Here is a 20,533-nt window from a genome sequence, read left to right on the forward strand (position 1 = left end):
GCAGGTTACTCAGCTCAAGTCTCTGGTGAAGGTTTAGAGGAGCCTGCATGCCACATCAGGAAATCCCCCTCTCGAGATGTGCACTCTCAGTGGTCTCTCCATTAAGAAGTAAAACCCACCCCCTCACCCCTGTGACCTGCCTCATTACCACAACCACCACCTTGCTGGACTGCCCACATTTACTTAGTCCTGTTCACTGTGACTCTGTCTAGTTTTGACCATTGCTGGCACTGCTGAAGCTACAAATCCGATTAACTGCCAGCTCTCTGAAGCACAGTATTTACCGGATTGAGGGGTGGATGTTCCTTCTCCGATCAATTAACAAGAATTAACGATCACAGGTCTCCTTCAAAGGAGGGCCAGAATTCTTCACTGACTCTTCCTATGGCTGGCTGGTGAGCAATACCATCCAAACCATCCTTCTCCACATTTCACAATCAAGTTCTTTATTAACAAACTTCAAAATCATCCTATGGTCTCACATGACTGAAGTGCCTAGAATCCTACTGATCTGAACTACATTTGCTAAATACAGTATTTATTTTGGAGAAAAGTAGTCAGATTAAATGTGCTGAGGCAGTAATACTTACTGGCCACCGACAGATGGGATTTCTGACTCAAAATGGCCCCATATTTGTTTTGAGCCAAACATTCATAGTAGCCTTCATCTGATCGCTCTCCTTTACGATGTTCAACCTCAGTGATGTAAAGAGATCCATTTGATAAGATGTATATCCGCTCATTATCAACTAATTTCAGGCTGTTCTTCATCCACACAATGGTAATTGGGAGTTCTCCGCGAGCCTGGCAATCAAGAACCACAGGGTCTTTCCGCAACACAATGACATCTTGGGGCTCCCTTGTGAAAAAGAGCTCAGAGAAGCACCAAATACCTGGAAAACACAACACAATTCATTCTAAACCTAACACCTCAAGTTTTCATATAATTAAATCAAATGTTTGATAAATAATTTATTCTCAACCCAGTAATCAAATGATGATCCAAGTGCACTGAGCTTTCAGGACACAAGTATTAAAAAGCCATTGTGTGAAATTGTGCTTGATTACTGAAGTCAAATTTTAGAAATTATGCTTTCACATTGATACCATTAAAATTAATGTAAATTCAAGACTTCCACTGGACATAAAATAATTAAACATTGTGAAATGTGTGTTTCAGAATACTTCACATCAGCTTGTTACTAACTCTCAGGGTGAAAGCTTCCATTTAAATGAATCTTTACTCTGAATCCAAGAACCTCTAGATCATCCTTAAACAATCTCTGAGCCCAAGACTTTCAAATTCCAAAGCAAGGTATTTAATCTTATCCATTATAATGGCATCCAAAAACAATTAGCTCCAACTAGCTAATCACAATCTGTAGGGAGGCTAGGGAAAAACTTTCTAGCCCCATTTCATCTAAATAAATCCCAAAACTCGTACCAAAGCTTGCTTGCTGAATTGTGTTTCTAGTGGCAAAAATGTTATTTTCTCGAATAATTCGACCAAAATTTAACTGTTTATGTTATAACCATTATTATAGAGGAAGGAGTCTTCAGGGTTTCTCTTCCAATCCCCGCCAAATGGAAAGTGAATTATTAAATTTGGTGATTACCAAAACATGAACATCTATCCTCCCAACAAAGAGTCCCTGTAAATAACGTTTTATAATACGGCAACATCTCTCAAACATGTACAGAAGTATCTGGAAAGCAGTCACATCTACAGCACTTTTCCGCGCAAGAACTATCACAAGGGCTGGATAGCACCTTGCGCTGAATTTCTAAACCTTCAAACGCTACAAAAAGGGTACTAACTAATTCAAACAAATCGAGGTACACCGAAGTATTGGTGTTAAAATCACTGCAGGGGTGCCTTACAATGGTGGTGACCTTTTATATGGAGCAGAAAACTCAATTAAGATCCGAATTAAAAGGAGAGCACTCTTGTAAAAGCGTGTTATTATTTTGATTCTAAACACCAGGTCGATAGAAAGACCTGCTCCAATCTGAAGTTGCAACGGGTTGCTTTCAAGGCGGACTTCGCACAAGATGTTTGCTAATTTTACAAGCTTGTCAAAAAGGAGCCTGAACAGGCGAAGTCGTAAAAGTCTGATTTTACGAGAAATCATTAGCAACGGGCTGTCCTTGTGGATCAATGAGCTCTGACCGCCGTTCTCCCCCTCTCCACTTTGCACACTTTCTCCAGGTCTAAAACCTAGACAAACCACGTGTGGAGAACTGACTAGTTGTAGTTTTGAACCTTCGTATCACATGTAACCCACTTGGCCAACATTATATTTCACGAGAATAAAAAGACAAAGTCAAAAAGAGCATCGCCCGAAATGATGATGTGATTTAATAAGGCTTTGAAATATTTCTTGAGCCTGACAATCAACTCGAGAATGTCGACTTGTTTGACCCGGCAAAACAATTCATTTACATCAAATTCTTAGAAGGTTTATAGCAGCTTTCATATTACGACTGAAATCTTTCTAAAACAAAAGAGTTGAAGCTGGAGTCGAACTTTAATACGTGAGAACCAATGTGCACGTCTAGTGATCCCAGGGGAAGAAAATCTAGAGAAATAACTTATTTTTAGTTGGTCGTACATTCGCCAGTATTAGGCGATAAAAGCGGGGATCGGTTAGAGGTCCCAAGAGAATCTGCAGTACGTGATCGAGAGGAACTCCGATCAATTGATCAATCCGTTCTATCAATAGAGACTCAGAATCTGTAGAGATTCTGCTCTGCTCTCCCTCCCCCTCAAAAACCCCGATTTGAATTAATCAGTTCAGGTTTCTGGGATGCAATGAATCCTTCCGTTTAGATACAATGTAACTCGGCAGGGGATCACACCAGCACTCCTGAAAAGACAGAACAACTTTGCCATGCTTCTTTCCCCGCAATTCCTCGGTGGGGGGGGGGGGGGGGTTTGCTGGATGATCTCATTCAGCTGCATGGTCACTTTTTCCAAAAACCAAAACGAAAACTGCTCATTTTCCAGTAGCAACAGATTCACCCGACCGATATTTGGTATCAGTACCAAAAGCAATGTTTACAAATGTTCAGTGCTGGGCATTAAGTCACTTCACAACTGGGATCAGTCCATTTACATGTACATGCACACTTTTTAAAAGTTCAAAGTAGCGTAACTGGTCAGAATTGGAAAAGGAACGTCTTAAGGAATGGGAATTAGCGTGGCCAGAGACCCCACGCTGTTGTGGAGGAAGGTGCTATTGAGTGACGAGTGAATCTCTTCAAACAAAAAAAAGTGACTGATCAAAGGGGAAAAAAAAATGGAAATAAATAAATGCACGTGGGGAGCAGGAACCGGTACCATGTTGCAGCGTAGGATCATGTTGTAGCGACAGGCAACTTTTTTTTAGTGTCTCTGAGTGTGTGTTTATGTGGGTTGAAGAGGGGGGGGTGGTTGAAACATTGTGAGTGCAAGAGACAAGCGCACTGGAAGGTGGTCAGCACAAAAGCCTGTGTGCGGACACTGGCTGGCCATGAAGTGAGTGGCTGCACAGAGATGTGAGTACCTCTCCCTCCCTACATCGCTTCATCCCACACCGCCGCCACCCCCTCAACAACATTTCACATCCACGACAAAACAAACCACTTTCCCCTCACTCCCTGAAACCCCACACTCTTGAGGCCAGGAGGAAGAAGGGCATCAGCCCCGGCTACAATGAGCCGGAGGGAAGGTGGCGGTTGGTGTTGGAAGTGACGGGGGGGTGTGGGGGGATGGGGAGGTGGGTAACGGACACTGGCCACTTCGGACATCAAAGCTCCTCTTCATCCAACAACCGAAACAAAACCCCATCAAAAATCAAAACAAAAACACTCACCCGAAATTGGAAGCAGCAAGACGATCAGAGCTGTCCCCCAACAAGTTCTCCGTTGAAAAGTCTCCATTTAATCCACAGTTTCCTTACTCATACTAGAGCGCCCCCCCCCTCCCGCCCCCCTAGCCCTCGCTCCGGCTCCGACTCTCTGAGGCTACAGCTCCCGGAGCCTCCGCCTTCAACTCGCCGCGCACTCCTTTTGCCAGCCGCGCGTATACACGCACACGCGCGCGCGCGCGGCGACGCTCCGGCCAGCCGCAACACCGGACCCGGCGGCTTCATCCGCAGCTGGGAGGTGCGCGCGCGCGACCTACTTTCACGCAGACCTGGAGCCGAAAGCAGCAGCGGGCATGGCGCTGTACGAGCCAGATGGGTGATGGAAGAGATCTTTGAGAAGTCAGGAATTGCAGGAAGATTTGTGCGTGGCATGGATTGGAGGGCTGCAATGCCTGGAGATAACGTGCATGATAAGCATTCGAGGGCAGCAGTGCATGGAGATGTGTGCCTGAGAGGGGTTTGGAGGGCAGCAATGCATGAAGTATTCCTGTGACTGGAATTGGTGGGCAATATGGGCACCCGTGCATGGAGATGTCTGCATGGCAGGAATTGGTGAGCAAAACTATTGAGGCAGATCAGAGGGCATAATCTCAGAGTAAGGGCTTGCATATTTAAGACAAAAATGACGAAGAATTTCTTCTCTCAGAAGATAGTCGAACCTCTTTACCACAAAGTTCTGTAGAGGCTGGGTCATTAAGTGTATTCAAGGCCTAAATAGACATTTGTAATCAGCAAAGAAATCAAGAAGTATGGGAAAGGCAGGAAAGTAGAGTTAAGAATTGTTAGATCAACTGTGATCTTATTGAATGACAGAGCAGACTCGAGGTGCTGAATGGTCTACTTCTGATCATATGTCCTATGGTTTAAATCCATTATTACGTGTGCTGGGCAGGGATTGGAGGCCAACAATAATGTGAACAATAGCAATGCATTAGCATGAACGAGTACAGAGTTTGGAGGACAGATTGCATGGATGTGTGTGAATAACAGGGTTTGGAGGGTCACAGCAACTGGCAATGCACGTACATGAGGTTGTTGACTTGTTTGCCGAGCTGGCATGTTTTCATTCAGACGTTTCAACACTGTGCTAGGTAACATCACCAGTGAGGCCTCACCCACAACCCAAGCTACAAATCTTTGCTAAAACCTTAACTGCATGTGCATGTTTGAATAAGGAACTGCAGTGGAAGTGACACGACATGCAAATGAGTGAATAACAGTGATTGGAGAGCAACAGGAAATAGGGAAGAATGAGCAAAACCTTGAGACCCTAAGCTTTGGGATACAAATGTGTTCGTAAGAGGTCATGGAAGGATCAGGCCAGAGATTTTAAGGGTAGTATTGGGCAGTGCACCACCCGAAAAAGTCGTGAGGTAAGCAAGATAGCCGCACAATGCAGAATGGAAACATAGGTACAGCACGGTCTACAGTAAGAGAGCACCAGGTTTGTGATGGACTTAGCACCAAATTCTGTGTAATTGTCTGCGCTGCCCCTTTCATGGAATAGTGATTGACATTTGATCTTTTTGATCTGATACTGAGGCGTAATGACCAAGAATGTCGAGGTTCAATTCTTCCTTCTGGGATCACTGGGTACTGAGGGCCAAAAATACCTCATAAGGACCAGTAATAACATTCTAATTTAGTTAGCAACATTACTTTTTATTGCTTTTTAAAAGATATTAGTTTAATTAAACCACTCATTCAGGTATGTTCTAGTGGTGCCCTAACAGCAGCGATGCACCTTGTTCTTGTTTAGTGACAATGGGGAGCCTTAGTGTCACCTTTATTGATCCAGTTGAAAGAGATCCAGGTTCACCTCTGTGACTGTATTGATTGAACTATTTTCAGCCAGCAGTGGGAACTGTCATTGATCCCAGTGGAAACCCTTTCTAAAGAGGGGGAAACAGATTTTGGTCCCAGTGATTACTGTAAGAAAGTGCATAGGAATGGTTATCAGCCAGTACAAGTCTGTACACAGCTGTGATTCCACCAACATTTGAATAGCCTCTCAACGTGTCTTACTGTCTTCATGTAAATGTACTGAGTCTTGATCCACTGTCATCCATGTGCCACTGCTCCCTTTACAGTCTCCGTCCATATCACATTTTCTACTAGGATGCTTGATTATTTGAAAAAGTAATGCAACAGCCCATACAGATAGAGTCATTGGGGACACAATAAACATAAATTGATAAACCAGAATATCAGTAGACTGTAGTGGTATTAGACCACAGAAATTCAGCAGATTACTAATGAAATCATTGCTCTTTCAAAATAGGATGACATTTTGTTTAGTTTTTGAGAATTTTTGTGATTATCAAGTTGAAGAATGTCATTCCTGGAGAAGGATGCTATTTTTGGGAGACCCAGTCTCAGCATCATACATTTTCATTTGAAGGATTCAGAGATCCCCTGCCTCCCATAACAATGATACAACTGCAAAGGAGCAGTCCTCACTCCAGAGCGTGAATTTTTCCACTTTTTACAGCAGTATCATTGTGGCTTCACGCAGTGGGTGTGACAATTTGTGCCAAATTGACAACAACATTGTACTGTGGGTCTGCATCCAATAGGAACAAGGTTGAGTCTTTCCATGGTCACAGAGTTCAAACTAGTTCACACAGAACGTTCCATCCCAATCATCCAGGCTAGATTCAAACTTGGAGCTAGACCTTCAGACCTAAGCGATAACAACAGCACTCTAACCAATTGTGACACACTTTTAATGGATTTTAAATAAACCATCGGCAGAACAAGTGAAGAGGGCACTCAGTAGAGCACATATCTGTGCTACCATGTGTTAATTTGGCATTATTACAATTACTCAGTTCTTCCTTGAGACTTTCTCCTGTCTAGTTGATACTCTGTAACTACAAACCAGGAAAAGTAAATCTCTTTTTAAAAGCTTTCATCTCACTGACGAGACTTCAAGCCAATCCACATCTAACGTTATGGCCTGAAAGCATTTTGACAGCTGTGACAAATTCCACCACAGCAGCTAAGATAATCCATAAGATTGATAGCATTATAAATAAAGCAATTTATAACATTGGTAAAGAAAAGGTCAATTTACTTTATCTCCCAAAGTTAATAGATCTTTTTAAAAAATTCTCAGATTCACATCCGCATAGAGTCATGGAGCTGTCTGCATGGAAATAGACCCTTTGGTCCAGCTTGTCGATGCCAAGTAGATATTCTAAATTAATCTAGTCCCATTTGTCCCTTCCTATTCATATATCCATCCAGATTCCTTTTAAATGTTGTAGTTGCACCAGCCTCCAACACTTCCTCTGGCAGCTCATTTCATACATGCACCACCCGCTGTGTGAAGAAGTTGCCCCTTGGGTCCATCTTAAATCTTTTCCCTCTCACCTCAAACCTATGCCCTCTAGTTTTGGACTCCTCCATCCCAGGGAGAAGACCTTGGCTATTTACACTATCCATGATTTTATAAACCTCTATAAGTCACCTCAGCCTCTGATGCTCCAGGAAACATAGCCACACCCTATTCAGCTTATCCCAATAACTCAAACCCTCCAACACTGGCAATGTCTTTGCAAATCTTTTCTGAGCCGTTTCTAGTTTCACAACATCTTTTCGATAGGAGGGAGACCAGAATTGCATGCAATACTCCAAAAGTGGCCAAAGCAATGTCCCATACAACAACAACATCACCTCCTTCCTCCTATACTCAGTGCACTGACCAATAAAGGTGAGAGTACCAAATGCTTTCTTCACTGTCATGTCTACCTGCGAATACCTTTGCCAAAATCTAATTAGGTCTTCTTTGTGCCACACAGTCTCCCTCTACCCAATTTGGTGAAACCCAATCAGTTTTTGGGATGCAGGCCAGATTTTTCAGAATCTAAAGGACACCAACGCTGTTCCCAGCAGCCCCAATTTTCATTGGAGCAGGATAAGGGTGCAAATAACAAGCCTGCCATTGTATAATCCTGACCTGTTCAGGTGCATTAAGGTGGAGTAGCACTTCAAAACTGCCAAAATCTTTATGGGATTGGGATAGTTCCTAGTTAACTCGTGTTTTCATAGCCCCTCAAAAGAGTCGTAGATTATAGTCTGGATTCGCAGAACATTTGAGGGATAACTTCACAAGCTGTCACCCATGCATCTCATGCATGTCGTAGCCTCCTGACAACTCATGATGTTTCCATGCCCATTCACACATCATACTCTACATTATGTACAGAACCAATTCATCCTGATATCAAAATTGCATATGTGAAAATGCTTAGAAAAGTAACCCAATAGTAAGTATTTGAAAAGGACTGTTACGCCTAAACTCCAATACAGGTGTCAGTCAAATAGACCATCAAGCAACATAAGAAACTGGAGCGGAAGTAGGCCATTTATGTCATCAAGCCTACCCTGCCATTCAATAAGATCATGGCCAAACTGCCTCAAGCCTCAACTCTTGGTAAATAATTATTCTTTATAGCTGTAAATTCCTGTATATTTCAAAAATCTATTTGCCTTTTGCAGATGCTGGAGTCAGAGAGGGGTCCTGACACAAAATGTTAATTTTCCTGCTCCTCTGACACTGCTTGGCCTGCTGTGTTCTTCCAGGTCCACACTGCCTCTTATATGAATGTTTCCAGTGATCTATCCTCTACAACACTCTGAGGTGGGGAATTCCAAACATTCAGTGCCCTCTGACAAAAGAAATATCCTTCATATCTCAATTTTAAATTAGTCTTCTCTTATACGATAACTGTGTTCGAGTTTAAGATATCGCAATGGGAGGAAACATTGTAACATTTATCCTGTCAAGTCCCTTTAGAATCTTATATGTTTCGATAAGATTGCACCTCATTCTTCTCAACTTGTGTTTAGCCAGTTTTGATAAGTAAATCCCTTCATCCCAGGAATCTAGCTGGTGTATCTCTTTTGAACTGCCTTCAGTATACTGTTACTGCCTGCAGTAAATGCCAGTATACCTTTTCTTAAATGTAGGGACCAAAACTGTACACAGTGCTCCAGATATGAACTCACCAACAGCCTATATGGTTGGAATGAGACTTCTCTCTGTTTAAAGGGAGGCAATGGCCTAGAGATATTATCGCTGGACTGTAAATCCAGAGCCCTGGATAACATTCTGGGGATCCGGGTTTAAATCCCGCCAAGGCAGGTGGCACAATTTGAATTCAATAAAGTGTCTGGAATTAAGAATCTAATGATGACCACAAATCCATTGTTGATTGTCAGGGACCATCCTTACCTGGTCTGGCCTATATGTGACTCCAGACCCCATGGGTGGTTGACTCTGAACTGCCCTCTGGGCAATTAGGGATGGACAATAAATGCTGCCTAGCCAGCAACGTCCTCATCCCACTAATGAATTTAAAAAAAACCTCCAAAGCCTTAGTAATAAAACTCCATTTTTCTTCTTAATTACTTGCTACACCTGCAGCTTAACATTTTGTATTATATGCATAAGAACAACAGCTCTTCTGTGTTGCACGTTTTTGATGTTACTTTCTATTTAAATAAAAGTCAGCCCTTTGATTTTTCCTACCAAAATGTATGCCTGCACACTTTCCTACATTAAACTCGATCTGCCATTTCCTGCCCACTTATTCAATCCATCTAAATCATCTTGCAGATTTTTTAAATGTCTTCATCACAGCATCCCCTCTCACTTATTTTTATATTTCTTCAAATTGGAAACATTAAATTTTGCCTCCTTCTTAAGTCATTAGATTGTAAATAATTGAGCTAGTAGGATCCTTGTGGCACTGTGCTCATTACTTCTTTCCAACGTGAAAAAGACCCATTAATCCTGATTCTTTGTCTTCTGTGTGTGAACTAATCCTCAATCCATGCTAATACATTAGCCCAATAGCATGATGTCTTCTTTTGTCCAATAACTTTTTATGTGATATCAATTGCCTTCTGAAAATCCAATTACACTACACCTACTGATCCCCTTTATCACCTCTACTTGTTATACTTCAAGTAACTTCAGCAGATTTGTCAAACATTATTTCCCTTTTGCAAAACCATGTTGACTCTATTTAATGGCATTAAGTTGCTCTAAATTTGCTGCTGTTACTTGCTAATAATGGACTCCAGCATTTTCCAAATGACAGACATTAGGCTAACTGACTTATAATTTCTTGCTTTCTCTTTAATTCCTTTCTTGATCAGGAGCATCACAACAACAGTTTTCAAATTTGCTAGAACCTCACCAGAATGCAATGAGTTCCAGACTATTTTAACAAATGCCTCCACCCAATCTGCAGCCACTTCCTTTAAAACCATTCTATTGCAGGCCATCAGATCCTGATGACAGAACCCTGAGAAACTCCTGCTGTGATGTCCTGGGACTTTGTCACCCCAAGGATCCATGGATCACATGGTGGTCACTCCTACCAATAGTGCCATGGATCGACATTTATTTAAAACTTCATTCATGGGATCTAGGCATCCCTAGCTAGCCCAGAATTTATTGTCCATCCTTGACTGCCCAAGTGCAGTTAAGAATCAACCACATTGTGACAGGTCTGAAGTCATATGTAGGCCAGACCAGGTAGGAATGGTAGATTCCTTTCCCTAAAGGACATTACTGAACCAGATGAAATGTTACAACAATCAACAATGGTCACCATTATGCCAGCATTTAATTCTAGATTTAAAACAAAAGTATTGAACATAAATTTCATCATCTGCCGTAGCAGGATTCAAACCCATGTTCCCAGAACATTAGCCACGGCTTCTGGCTTACTAATCCAGTGACCTTACCATAATACCGCCATCTCCCCAAAGCAAAAACAGCTAATTGGTGAATAGGGTTGGTCAGCATTTATAGTCTTTAATGCCAAAGCAAGGTCTTTAGTTTGTGACTAGGTCTCCATTTTATCATTCTCTATTTTTCTTACAAATAATTTGTATCAGTCTTCACAGTATTAGCATTCCAGAAAACACTAAATAGTCAAGGGGCCTATGGGGGTGGTGGGGAGGAGGAAATAAATGCAAAAACTAACTCCTAGCAAATAAAGTTCAGGGGAACTTCTTGGAGCTAAAAACTGATAAGTCCCCTAGACCCACTAGATTGCATCCTAGGATTTTCAAAGAAGCACTTATGGAGATAGTTCAGGTGATAGGGGCATTCTATAGAATTTTCAGATGGCAACCTGTAACTAGCAGAGTGCTACGGGGTTCAGTGCTAAAGCAGCAATTCTTTACAATGTATGTTAATGACTAAAGTTAATATACTATTGTCAAGATTGTGAATGACACAAGATTAGGTGGAAAGACAAGTGGCAAAGATGACACAATGAGGAAAAAAGACATGTTAAATGAATGGGCAAGAAATTGGCACATGGAAAGCGACATTGGAAAGTGTGAGATTTTGCACTTTGATAAGAAGAATAGAGGAGCTGCATAATACTTAAATGACATTTGGATTTGGGAATCCTTGTGTATGAATCGCAATTAGCTAGCATACAGGTTCAGCGGGTAATAAGGAAGGCAAATGGCATGGGGGCTTTATTTAAGAGGGAATGGAATATAAATATAAAAATGTCTTACTAAAACTAAACAAGGCATTTGGAAGCCATACCTGGAATACTGTGAACAGTTTTGGTCTCTATATCTAAGGAAAGACATGGGAGGTATGGTTAGTAAGTTTGCAGGTGACTCCAAAATTGGAGGTGAAGTGAACAGTGAAGAATGTTAACTCAGGGTACGACGGGACCTTCATTAGATAGGCTAATGGACTCTGGCAGATGGAGTTTCATTTAGATGAATGTCAGGTGCTGCATTTTGCAAATGCAAATCAAGGCAAAATTGATACATTTAATGGTAAGGTCCTGGGAAGCACAGCTGACCTTGGAGTGCAAGTTCATAGTTTCTTGAAAATGGATTCGCAGGTAGACAAGATAAGAAGAAGACAGATAGAAGAAGACATTTGGTCTCCTTCCCTTTATTGACCAGTGCATTGAGTATAGGAGTTGGATGGTCATGTTGCGGTTGTACAGGACATTGGTTCAGCCACTTTTGGAATATTGTGTGCAACTCTGCTCTCTCTGCTTTGGGAAGGATGTTGTGAAACTTGAAAGGGTTAAGAAAAGATTTACAAGGATGTTGCCAGGGTTGGAGGGTTTAAGCTATGGGGAGACACTGAAGAGGCTGGCGCTATTTTCCCTGGAGCATCAGAGGTTGAGAGGTGACTTTATTGAGGTTTATAAAATCATGAGGGGCATAGAAAGGTGTAATAGCCAAAGTCTTCCCTGGAGTTGGGGAGTCCAAAACCGGAGGGCATAGGTTTAACGTGAGAGGGGAAAGGTTTAAAAGGAACCTAAGGGGTAACATTTTCATGCAGAGGGTGATGCATACATGGAATGAGCTGCCAGAGGAAGTGGTGGAGGCTGGTACAATTCCAACATTTAAAAGGCATCTGGGTGGGTGCATGAATAGGAAGGCTTTCGAGCCAAATGCTGGCAAATGGGACTAGATTAATTGGGATATCCGGCTGGCATGGATGAGTTGGACCAAAGGTTCTGTTTCCATGCTGTATAGCTCAAAAACTCTATTTAGGAACAGAAGTAGACTATTTGGCCCGTCTGCTCTGTCTTTCAATGAGATCATAGCTGATCTCATAATCCTATTGTACTGAACTGTTGATATTATATATTTTCTCCACAGGAAAGAGAATGAAGACCTTTTCCCCATGAAGAGATGGCATCAGTCAGTTGTTTGATGCATCGAAGAGCAACAGATTAACAGCTTTAGAAATGGAAGCCTCCACCTCTCGAAAACTTTATTAAACCAGTAATGTTCAAAGCTGAAAAAGTACCTGAGTTGCCAAAATCAGCGTCAAGATTTGAGGAGGCATATTACTGGGATGGCAGAGGTAGCTTTTTATACATTACAACAGCAGATTGTTCAAAGTACTTTTTTGACGATAAAGCACTGTCAGACATCCTTAGTCAAGAAAAACGTGTTGTTATTTCTTTGCCCTTTCTTCTTAGCATAGACAGATTGTCTCTAAAATAGACAAAACTATCTGGGTTTAGGATTATTGCATGCCCTTATGAAATAAATTGCCTTATATATATTGACCGGGGCTATTGCTGAAGGAAATTCAATTTTGAGAACTTTGCTACAATGTAATTATTGCCTTGTGTTTATTGGCCATCCTGTTTTCCCTCAAGAGGTTGATAGTGAATCACCTTCTTAAAGGAATGAGTCTGATTTGTTTAGGTACACAGTGTTGTTAGAAAGGGAGTTCCAGGTTTTTGACCCAGTGACAGTGAAGAAATGGTGATATAGTTGTAAACTGGGATGTCTGGCTTGGAGGACTTGTGGTGGTGTTTCCATGTTTCTTTTGCCTTGTTCTTTTCGGCAGTAGACGGTGCAGGTTTGGAATGTGCTGTTGAAAGTGACTTGGTGCGTGCATCTTTTAAATGGTACAGTACTGATCAACACAAATTAGGACGACAAGCATGAGTATTGTAGGAAAAAGAATGGAAGTAAAAGTTTTACAACACATAAAATTTGCACTCCGTTGCAACAATAATTAACACTGTAAGGAACATTCAGATTAAGAATTTAGTGAAAAAATATAAAAATTTCAAATCAACATTCCAAACTGTAGTACAGAGCAAACCAGTTCAGTTGACATGGTGAGGAACCATACAGGTTGCTCTAAGACTTATATTAGGACCAGTGAGTTTTGTGCAGATCACTAGCACAGGCTCTCAAAATCTGGGCAGCAGCATGCTGCAACTCAGGTATTTGTGCCGTTGTTTTTAACCTTTCTTACGACTAGCAAGACTGCAAACTGCCAGTAGAACCTCATACATCAATTAAAGTGTCTGTAATGGGTCAAGAGCCCTGTGGAAGAATGCATTCTGTTTGAGATAGGGGGATTCTGTCAATTCAATGAACATGGTTCAGGTTACAGCACTGCAAAATCAGCCTGATAGCTCCTCTCACAAATTCTTCCACAAGCTTGACCCTCGAACAGGGGAGGCATTGAAACTCTCTTACCGATTGAGTTCCAATACAGCTCAGAACCCTCAACGCATCAAGTGTTTAAAACAATTCCCTCATGCAGAAGATTCCAGACAAATTCTCAAACATAGATATCCAATTAACAGTAAGGAAGCTGGCTGTAAGTGATAGTCATCCAAATGTTCTTGTAATAGATAAAAACAATTCACACTTTTGGGCTGAATGTACAAAACATGTTGCTAATCAAATCAAGGAAAAAAAGCCTATTAACTATTTTAACCAAAGTTACAAGCTGTTCTTTAAGTAGATTAAACAGAGTTTATTAGACGGATTTTATTAGCTCGTGAAGATGAAGTAATTTCTTTTGACATTTCTTAGATAAATAAGTTAGATACAGTTCTCAACTTTATGGCACTTCCCTGTAATTAATTTGTGCTGGTTACTTCTTCTATTCAAAAATTTATTCAAGCACAAAGTGAAGTAGACACCAATCACTCAACATCTGTGAACAAACAAGTTACAGACATGTAGCCCTTGGTCAGCACTTATCTGGTTTTCCACAGATGCTGATTGACTTCCCATGTGGTTTCTGCTTTTATTTTGGATTTCCAACATTTCGAGGCTTCTTTTTGTTTCTTATCAGCACTTGATTCTTGGCATCCACCAGTTTCTGATGCGGCTATTTGTAGCCTCTGAAACTCGATCAGAGCACCACAGGAAAGCCATACTTTTTGATAAAAGCTGAAGGTATTTATTGTTCACACCAACCAATTGTTTTGTGATCTGGTTCTTTTTCCCTTTCACCCCAGCACCTATCCAATTCTCCCAACCATCTCCCAAAAACAGAGACTATTACTGAGGTACAGTCCACTGGTAACAGTATGCTGGTAAATTACTAAATTTCCTAAGTATTATCCTTCACTTGTGACCTTAGATAAAAGTATCAACGATTTGACCATATAAGACATTACAGGTAAATCTGATGCTGTCTGCACTCATTAATTAGAGACATGCACTTTACAAATCTGTAGCGCAGGATAACAATCAAGAAACTGGCTGTTTTTTGCTTCTCAGCTTTGAGCTAATTTATAAGATTTATCCACTCTTGCCTAGGTAGAGACCAGATAACTCAACTATTTTCTAATTTTTTTGCCACATTCTTAAAAGGTTTGCATTATTTTTGCAATTTTTTTCATAATACAACATGCCTAACTTATGGTGAACCATTTCATAGTCCAGACATTTATTTGTCTATATGGACATGATTTCCATGCCCTTTGCCATCTGCTTGTCAATTCAGTTCCTTACTTTCGACGAATAATTAACTATTTCTCCAGAACTTCCTGACAAAATACACCTCAGGGACAGGGATTAAGCATGTGGTTTTTCCCTGGTAGCTCCCAACTTCCCAGTGTCTCAGTGACCAGAGCCAAAGCCAATCCTCTAGTTGTGGCTGCTGTGGTTCACCGTTCACTTTTGCTTTTTTTGTTATTATGAGCAAAATCTTACAGATATTGGAAATCTGGAATAAAGACAGAAAATGCTGAAGAAACTCAGCAAGCCTAGCAGCAAGAGAAACAATATGACTCTTCTTCAGAACACTTGCTTTGATTATTCATTTATAAGATATGGGTGTCTCTGGCTAAGCCAAATTTTATTGCTGATCTCCAGTTATCTTGAAGATGGTAATGATGAGGTGACTTTTTGAGCCATTGCAATTTTGGGGAGTAGGGACACCCTCGGTGCTGTAAGGTTTTACTAATTGTGAGGGATTATGTATCTCCTTCTGAATGGGGCACCAGTAATGAGCTGGACCAAAACAAAATTTTAAGGGGAATTTGACAAAGCAAATTAAGATGGAATCTGAAGGATGATAATGTACTCCATTTCCCACGGGCCACAGAAGCTTCAAGCGTTCTGCTGGATACCTGTCCAAGGCCATTGGAGTCCAGATGTAGCTCTAGAATAGAGGCAAGCAGTTAGCCTGACTGATCCCCAAACTTGTATTTCTTGGCTGTGAGCCAGTATTCTGTTTGCTGTGTTGACTGGTTTGTTAAAGAGATTCAAAATCATAAAGCAGTCTGCAAGTAGACAAGGAGAAGCTGCTTCCATTGGTAGAAGGATGGAGAATGATAGAACCCGGATTGAACGTGATCACCAAAAGTAGCAATAGCGACCTGTGGAGAAACATTTCCACACCGTGGAATGTACCACTTGAGAATGTGGTGGAGGCCGGCTCAATCAAGGCCTTCAAGAGGAAATACAATCATCCAACAAAAAGGAAGAATGTGCCGGGTAACGGAGAGAAGGTAAGAGGGTAATGGTGCTAGGTACACTGCTCATTTAGAGAGCTGACACAGACCCAATAGGGTAAATGGTCTCTTTTCTGTGTTGTAGTTACTCCATGATTCTGCAAAAATTGGCCATTTTAAGCACAAAACCATTTAACACTTGTAGTTTAATATTACATTGAAACAGAAATAAACTGAAATGTTTGTCTCCAGATGTAAATTTCCCAATTATCCCAAGAAGTAATTTTCTCTTAAAGATCTAATTTTTGTTCTAGAAGATGATCCGTAGTATCTGTCTGTTGGTCTGAATAATGCCTTTTTGATAAAACTTCCTTACATGTATTATTGGGGAAAAAAGCACCTGAAAGGAGTCTTTGCAACCAGGAATATTGAAAACGTGAGATAAGTGCATTGGTAAATTGGATTTTCTAGCCAATACCAGAGATGCACATTTCTCCAATTCTGGTGATCCCACTTTTGGAATTACCTATATGACAATTATCCTTTTCTTTAGTTTGTAGGGCAGTGTCATTTTGTCCAGAAATGGCAAGTGCAGAACAAACACAACAGGTCTGGTAGCGCTTGTGAAGAGAGAAACAGTTAACACTTTGTGTCCAGTGTCTCTTATTTGGAATTCATTTCTGAGCTCTGAGTAAACAGACTCGGAATTTAAACTCGGATGTTTTCTCCACAGATGCTACTAACCTGCTGAGACAAGTGCTGAACACTTGTTTTTTTATTTCAGCATCTGCAGTATTTTGCTTTCATTATCGTCAATTTGTAGCTTTTTTGTGAGGTTAAGAAATGGTTGAAACTTAACCATAAACAATTGTGGACTGACATATCTGTCACCATCCCCGACACCAACCTGGTTGCTGATTGAGTTGTGGAATTTCTGACTCGCATGCCAGAAATTCCTGATGACATTAACCTCTTTTTTGAAAAAGGTCTCAATTCTTGACCAACTATGTAGAGAATTAAAGGTACAATTTTCCAGCAGCAATCTCCGCATTCCTCAATTGCTAGTTGATTCTTCCAGCCATATGCTAGTTTTCCAATCAACTCTTAGATAAACAGTAGTGGGGTGTCAGCTATGAGAGAGAGCTTTTGTGGTGCAGAGTGTATGGTCCTACCTCTAAGCCAGAAAGCCTGGGTTCAGGTCCAACCTCCCTGGAGGTGTGTCATAACATGTTTGAACAGGGTTGATGAAAAGATATCCATAAGATTGGCTTGGTTTTGGCTATGGTGCTGATGAGGGAAATTGGCAGCATTTACCGATATTATTGCACTGAAACTGACAGCAACTTCAGGAGTCTGCGCATGCGCAGAATAATGCAGAGACTCAGACATTGCCATCAGTGATTGCTCATTTCTCCTGAGGTCCAGAAACTGCAATCAATAGGAAATATTTGATATGGTGAGAACTTCCACTTTTACTCTGCAGGTTTCTCTGCAAATGACCTTTTAAAAGCTGCACATTCTTAAATAAGGTATGCCTTTGATTTTTTTGTTGGCATGCCTAGTTTGTAATTACAACCAAACGTGCTCACTCCATCTTGATTTATTATCACTTATTATACTATCTGAAATTTTAAACTAAAAGTAAAGGAATTCAGAGCTTTTAACTTCCTGGTTTGCTATATGTGAATACCGTACTTTAGTTGCTTACACTGCTTGCTGACATTTCTGCTGCTGCACACTTGAATATTACATTGTTTGGACCACATTTAAAATTCCGTAGGGCAAGGTAAATCTGTGTCACAGAGACTGCTACATTCTTGTGGGCAGTATTTTGCGAAAACCCTTGCTTCACTACTGATTGCAAAAGCCCAGGCCATTCTGTCCTTTGTTAGAGTTAATGTAATTAACCTGTTTGAACGTGTTATTACACATCTCTAGGACAGGTGGGACTTGAATCCAAGCCTTCTGGCCCAGGGGTAGGAGCACACTTCTTGTGGGAGAGTCTAGGATCAGGGGATATAATCATAGGATACATGGATTCTCATTTAAGTCAGAGGTAAGGAAGAACTTATCTCAATGGTTAGTGAATCTGTGGAATTCTTTCTTGCAGAGGGCTGTCATTAAGTACTTTCATAGTACTTAATCATAGATTTTTAGTCAGTAAGAGAATCAAAGATTATAAGGAAAAGGCAGGAAAGTGGAATCGATGATTATCAGATCAGTTGTGATCTCATTGAATAGAGGAGCAGACTTTTTGGGCTGAAAGGGCTACTTTAGCTCCTACATCTTATGGTCTACACTGCATCACAGGACTGTTTGTCTTTTGTTATATATCAATATGAAATGCTGTCATTGTCATACCAGCGATGCATACAGTCTCTCTGAATGAGATTACCAATTTTGTGCTGATTTAAACTTGTTTTATGGGTGACCCATGCTGTTGGCAGAGGGAGAGAACTTTCAGAATTTCAGTCTGGACTCAATTTGAATCCAGTTCATGGAGGTGAAAGTCTAATGTGTTCGCCTCGTGCACCACCCATTTATTAATTCTTTACCACTTTTAGAAACAAGCCGTTGCTTTCCTGCTGGATTGCATGCTTATCTTGGCACAGATCCCGGTGGCATTGCAGATAAAACAGTTAAAGAATCGCCAGAGCAAAATCAAACTCTTCAAATCAAGCTTTTGTTACTAGATGAGTAAAGTAGCATCCAGGTGACCAGAACTAATTTCCTCATCAGTAAACCCTCACTCACACCCACAGGAAAATTCCATTGGAAATGTTTCCACAGACGCAGGTTATAATCACTGCCTGCCACACCACTTAATCAACCAAGCATAGCTCCTTCAAAGTTGTCTAGGCAATTCAACTGCAAACACAGGAAAGTACTTTGCACAAGTTTCAGGATTTTTAATTAACATTTGATAACAATTAACAATGAAAACCCACAGCAGCTGGACGACAATCTACCCTGATTTAAAAGAGAAGCTTTAAAACCTGACGTATGCCCTTAAGTAACCAAACGCATAACTGTAAACACAGTTTCCTTGCTCCTTCGAGGGGCAGGTGGTTGAAGAGGAATAATTGTTATTCTATCTTGGATAGGTTCTAGCACTCCCATCCCCACCACTTGAGAATTGTACATTTATTGTCTGCGTTCAAGTGGAGCAGAATGTAGTTTACGACTGAATTAAAACAGAAAAAGAGAGAAAGTCACCGAAGACAGCTGTCTTTTGATGCTTGCTTTAGGTGAACTGAAGTCTTAAAATTGGAATATTTTCAATTCATTCAGTGAATATTGCCTTATTTTGTGTGAAGATGTTTGAATTCGTTCCCTGAAATGAGTCTATCCAACATCCTACGATATTTTTATGTGCAGTTGGCTACATTTAAGATTCAAACTTCGATACATAAAGAATAATTATTTTTTCAACTTAAGTTCTATCATATTTGTATTATTGTTTTTTATGGTGCCCAGATAATGCACAATATCAATATTTTTGAAAATTCTGAGGTGATCTTATTTCTTCATACAAATCTAAACAATGTTACAGTTAGATAAACTGGAAAGATCTTGTTGAGCATGGTGAAGACTGTTTATTACTGGGCTGGAAAGTAAATGTTAATTATTTTACACAGTTTGACAGTGATAGCTTTCGATTAACATCACATCATCTGTTTTGCATGTCCTAAAAATACCTCAAGTAAGTTTTGATCAAAAGTCATCTTAACATTGACATATGACCGAGTAGCTTTCATGTCTGCAAAAGGTGTAGTGCTAACAGCAGAAAATGCACTGGAAAAGAACCCCAGGTCTGGGTAATTACAATATTTTGTGCACTGATAATAGATTTAGACAATTCAACATGGTTCACATGTGATAGATTTGCGAACCAAGAACATCACAATGGAAATTCACTGTATAAAGCATACTTAGCATTGGATCACAAAGTACAATGTTTGTCTTGTGATGTTCATGGGGCTAGACTGATTGGGATGAATTTTCTTTACACTGAATGATATGGACATTCATGAGAAAGTTAGAAGAGTCTCATGAGATTGGCAGTAAATAGATTCACAAAGTCAAGAGCAGAAAGTCCTATTTTCCAATGAATTGTTGAATGTTGATCTGAGATTCTCACTGGTGAGCAATGTGATATCCACATTTTGATATTATCTCACCTCATTGATGTTCAGTTTTCTACTTTCCCACCTGTGAGATCAAAATTAGACAGCGACAGTTCCCAATGAGAAAGTGAGAGCAGTTACCTGTTGACTCCAGCTTGCTCCTCTAGCCTTCCACCTTGAACACCAGGCACTAGTATCCCAGGACACACTCAACAGTCTGCAACCACAAGCAGCCCTTGTGCACCAGGAGCTCCAAGTCCCTCGCGGC

The 20,533-nt window shown here is 40.7% G+C and overlaps 1 protein-coding gene and 1 long non-coding RNA gene across 6 annotated transcripts in view; one reads left to right on the forward strand and one right to left on the reverse strand.

Moving 5' to 3' along the window:
- The window catches only part of LOC125467354 (protogenin-like), a 125,629-nt gene extending 121,666 nt beyond the window's left edge, over positions 1–3,963 (reverse strand). For all 4 annotated transcript variants that reach the window (XM_048563070.2, XM_048563073.2, XM_048563071.2 and 1 more), the window contains exons 1-2: positions 3,855–3,963; positions 591–893 (exon numbers count right to left, since the gene is read on the reverse strand). In XM_048563070.2, coding sequence (XP_048419027.1) covers positions 591–893; positions 3,855–3,921 — 370 coding nt within the window. In that variant the 5' untranslated portion in view covers positions 3,922–3,963. The remainder of the gene's footprint in view (positions 1–590; positions 894–3,854) is intronic.
- A 197-nt stretch (positions 3,964–4,160) lies between these two features.
- The window catches only part of LOC125467355 (uncharacterized), a 31,646-nt gene continuing 15,273 nt past the window's right edge, over positions 4,161–20,533 (forward strand). Inside the window, exons 1-2 of one of the 2 annotated variants that reach the window (XR_007250620.1) lie at positions 4,161–4,269; positions 12,576–12,783. This is a non-coding gene — a long non-coding RNA (uncharacterized LOC125467355). Of the gene's footprint in view, positions 4,461–12,575; positions 12,784–20,533 lie in introns of both variants that reach the window. The other variant, XR_007250621.1, reaches the window with a different exon arrangement.

This window comes from Stegostoma tigrinum, chromosome 33 (genome assembly GCF_030684315.1).
Source record: "Stegostoma tigrinum isolate sSteTig4 chromosome 33, sSteTig4.hap1, whole genome shotgun sequence".
Lineage (NCBI taxonomy): Eukaryota > Metazoa > Chordata > Chondrichthyes > Orectolobiformes > Stegostomatidae > Stegostoma > Stegostoma tigrinum.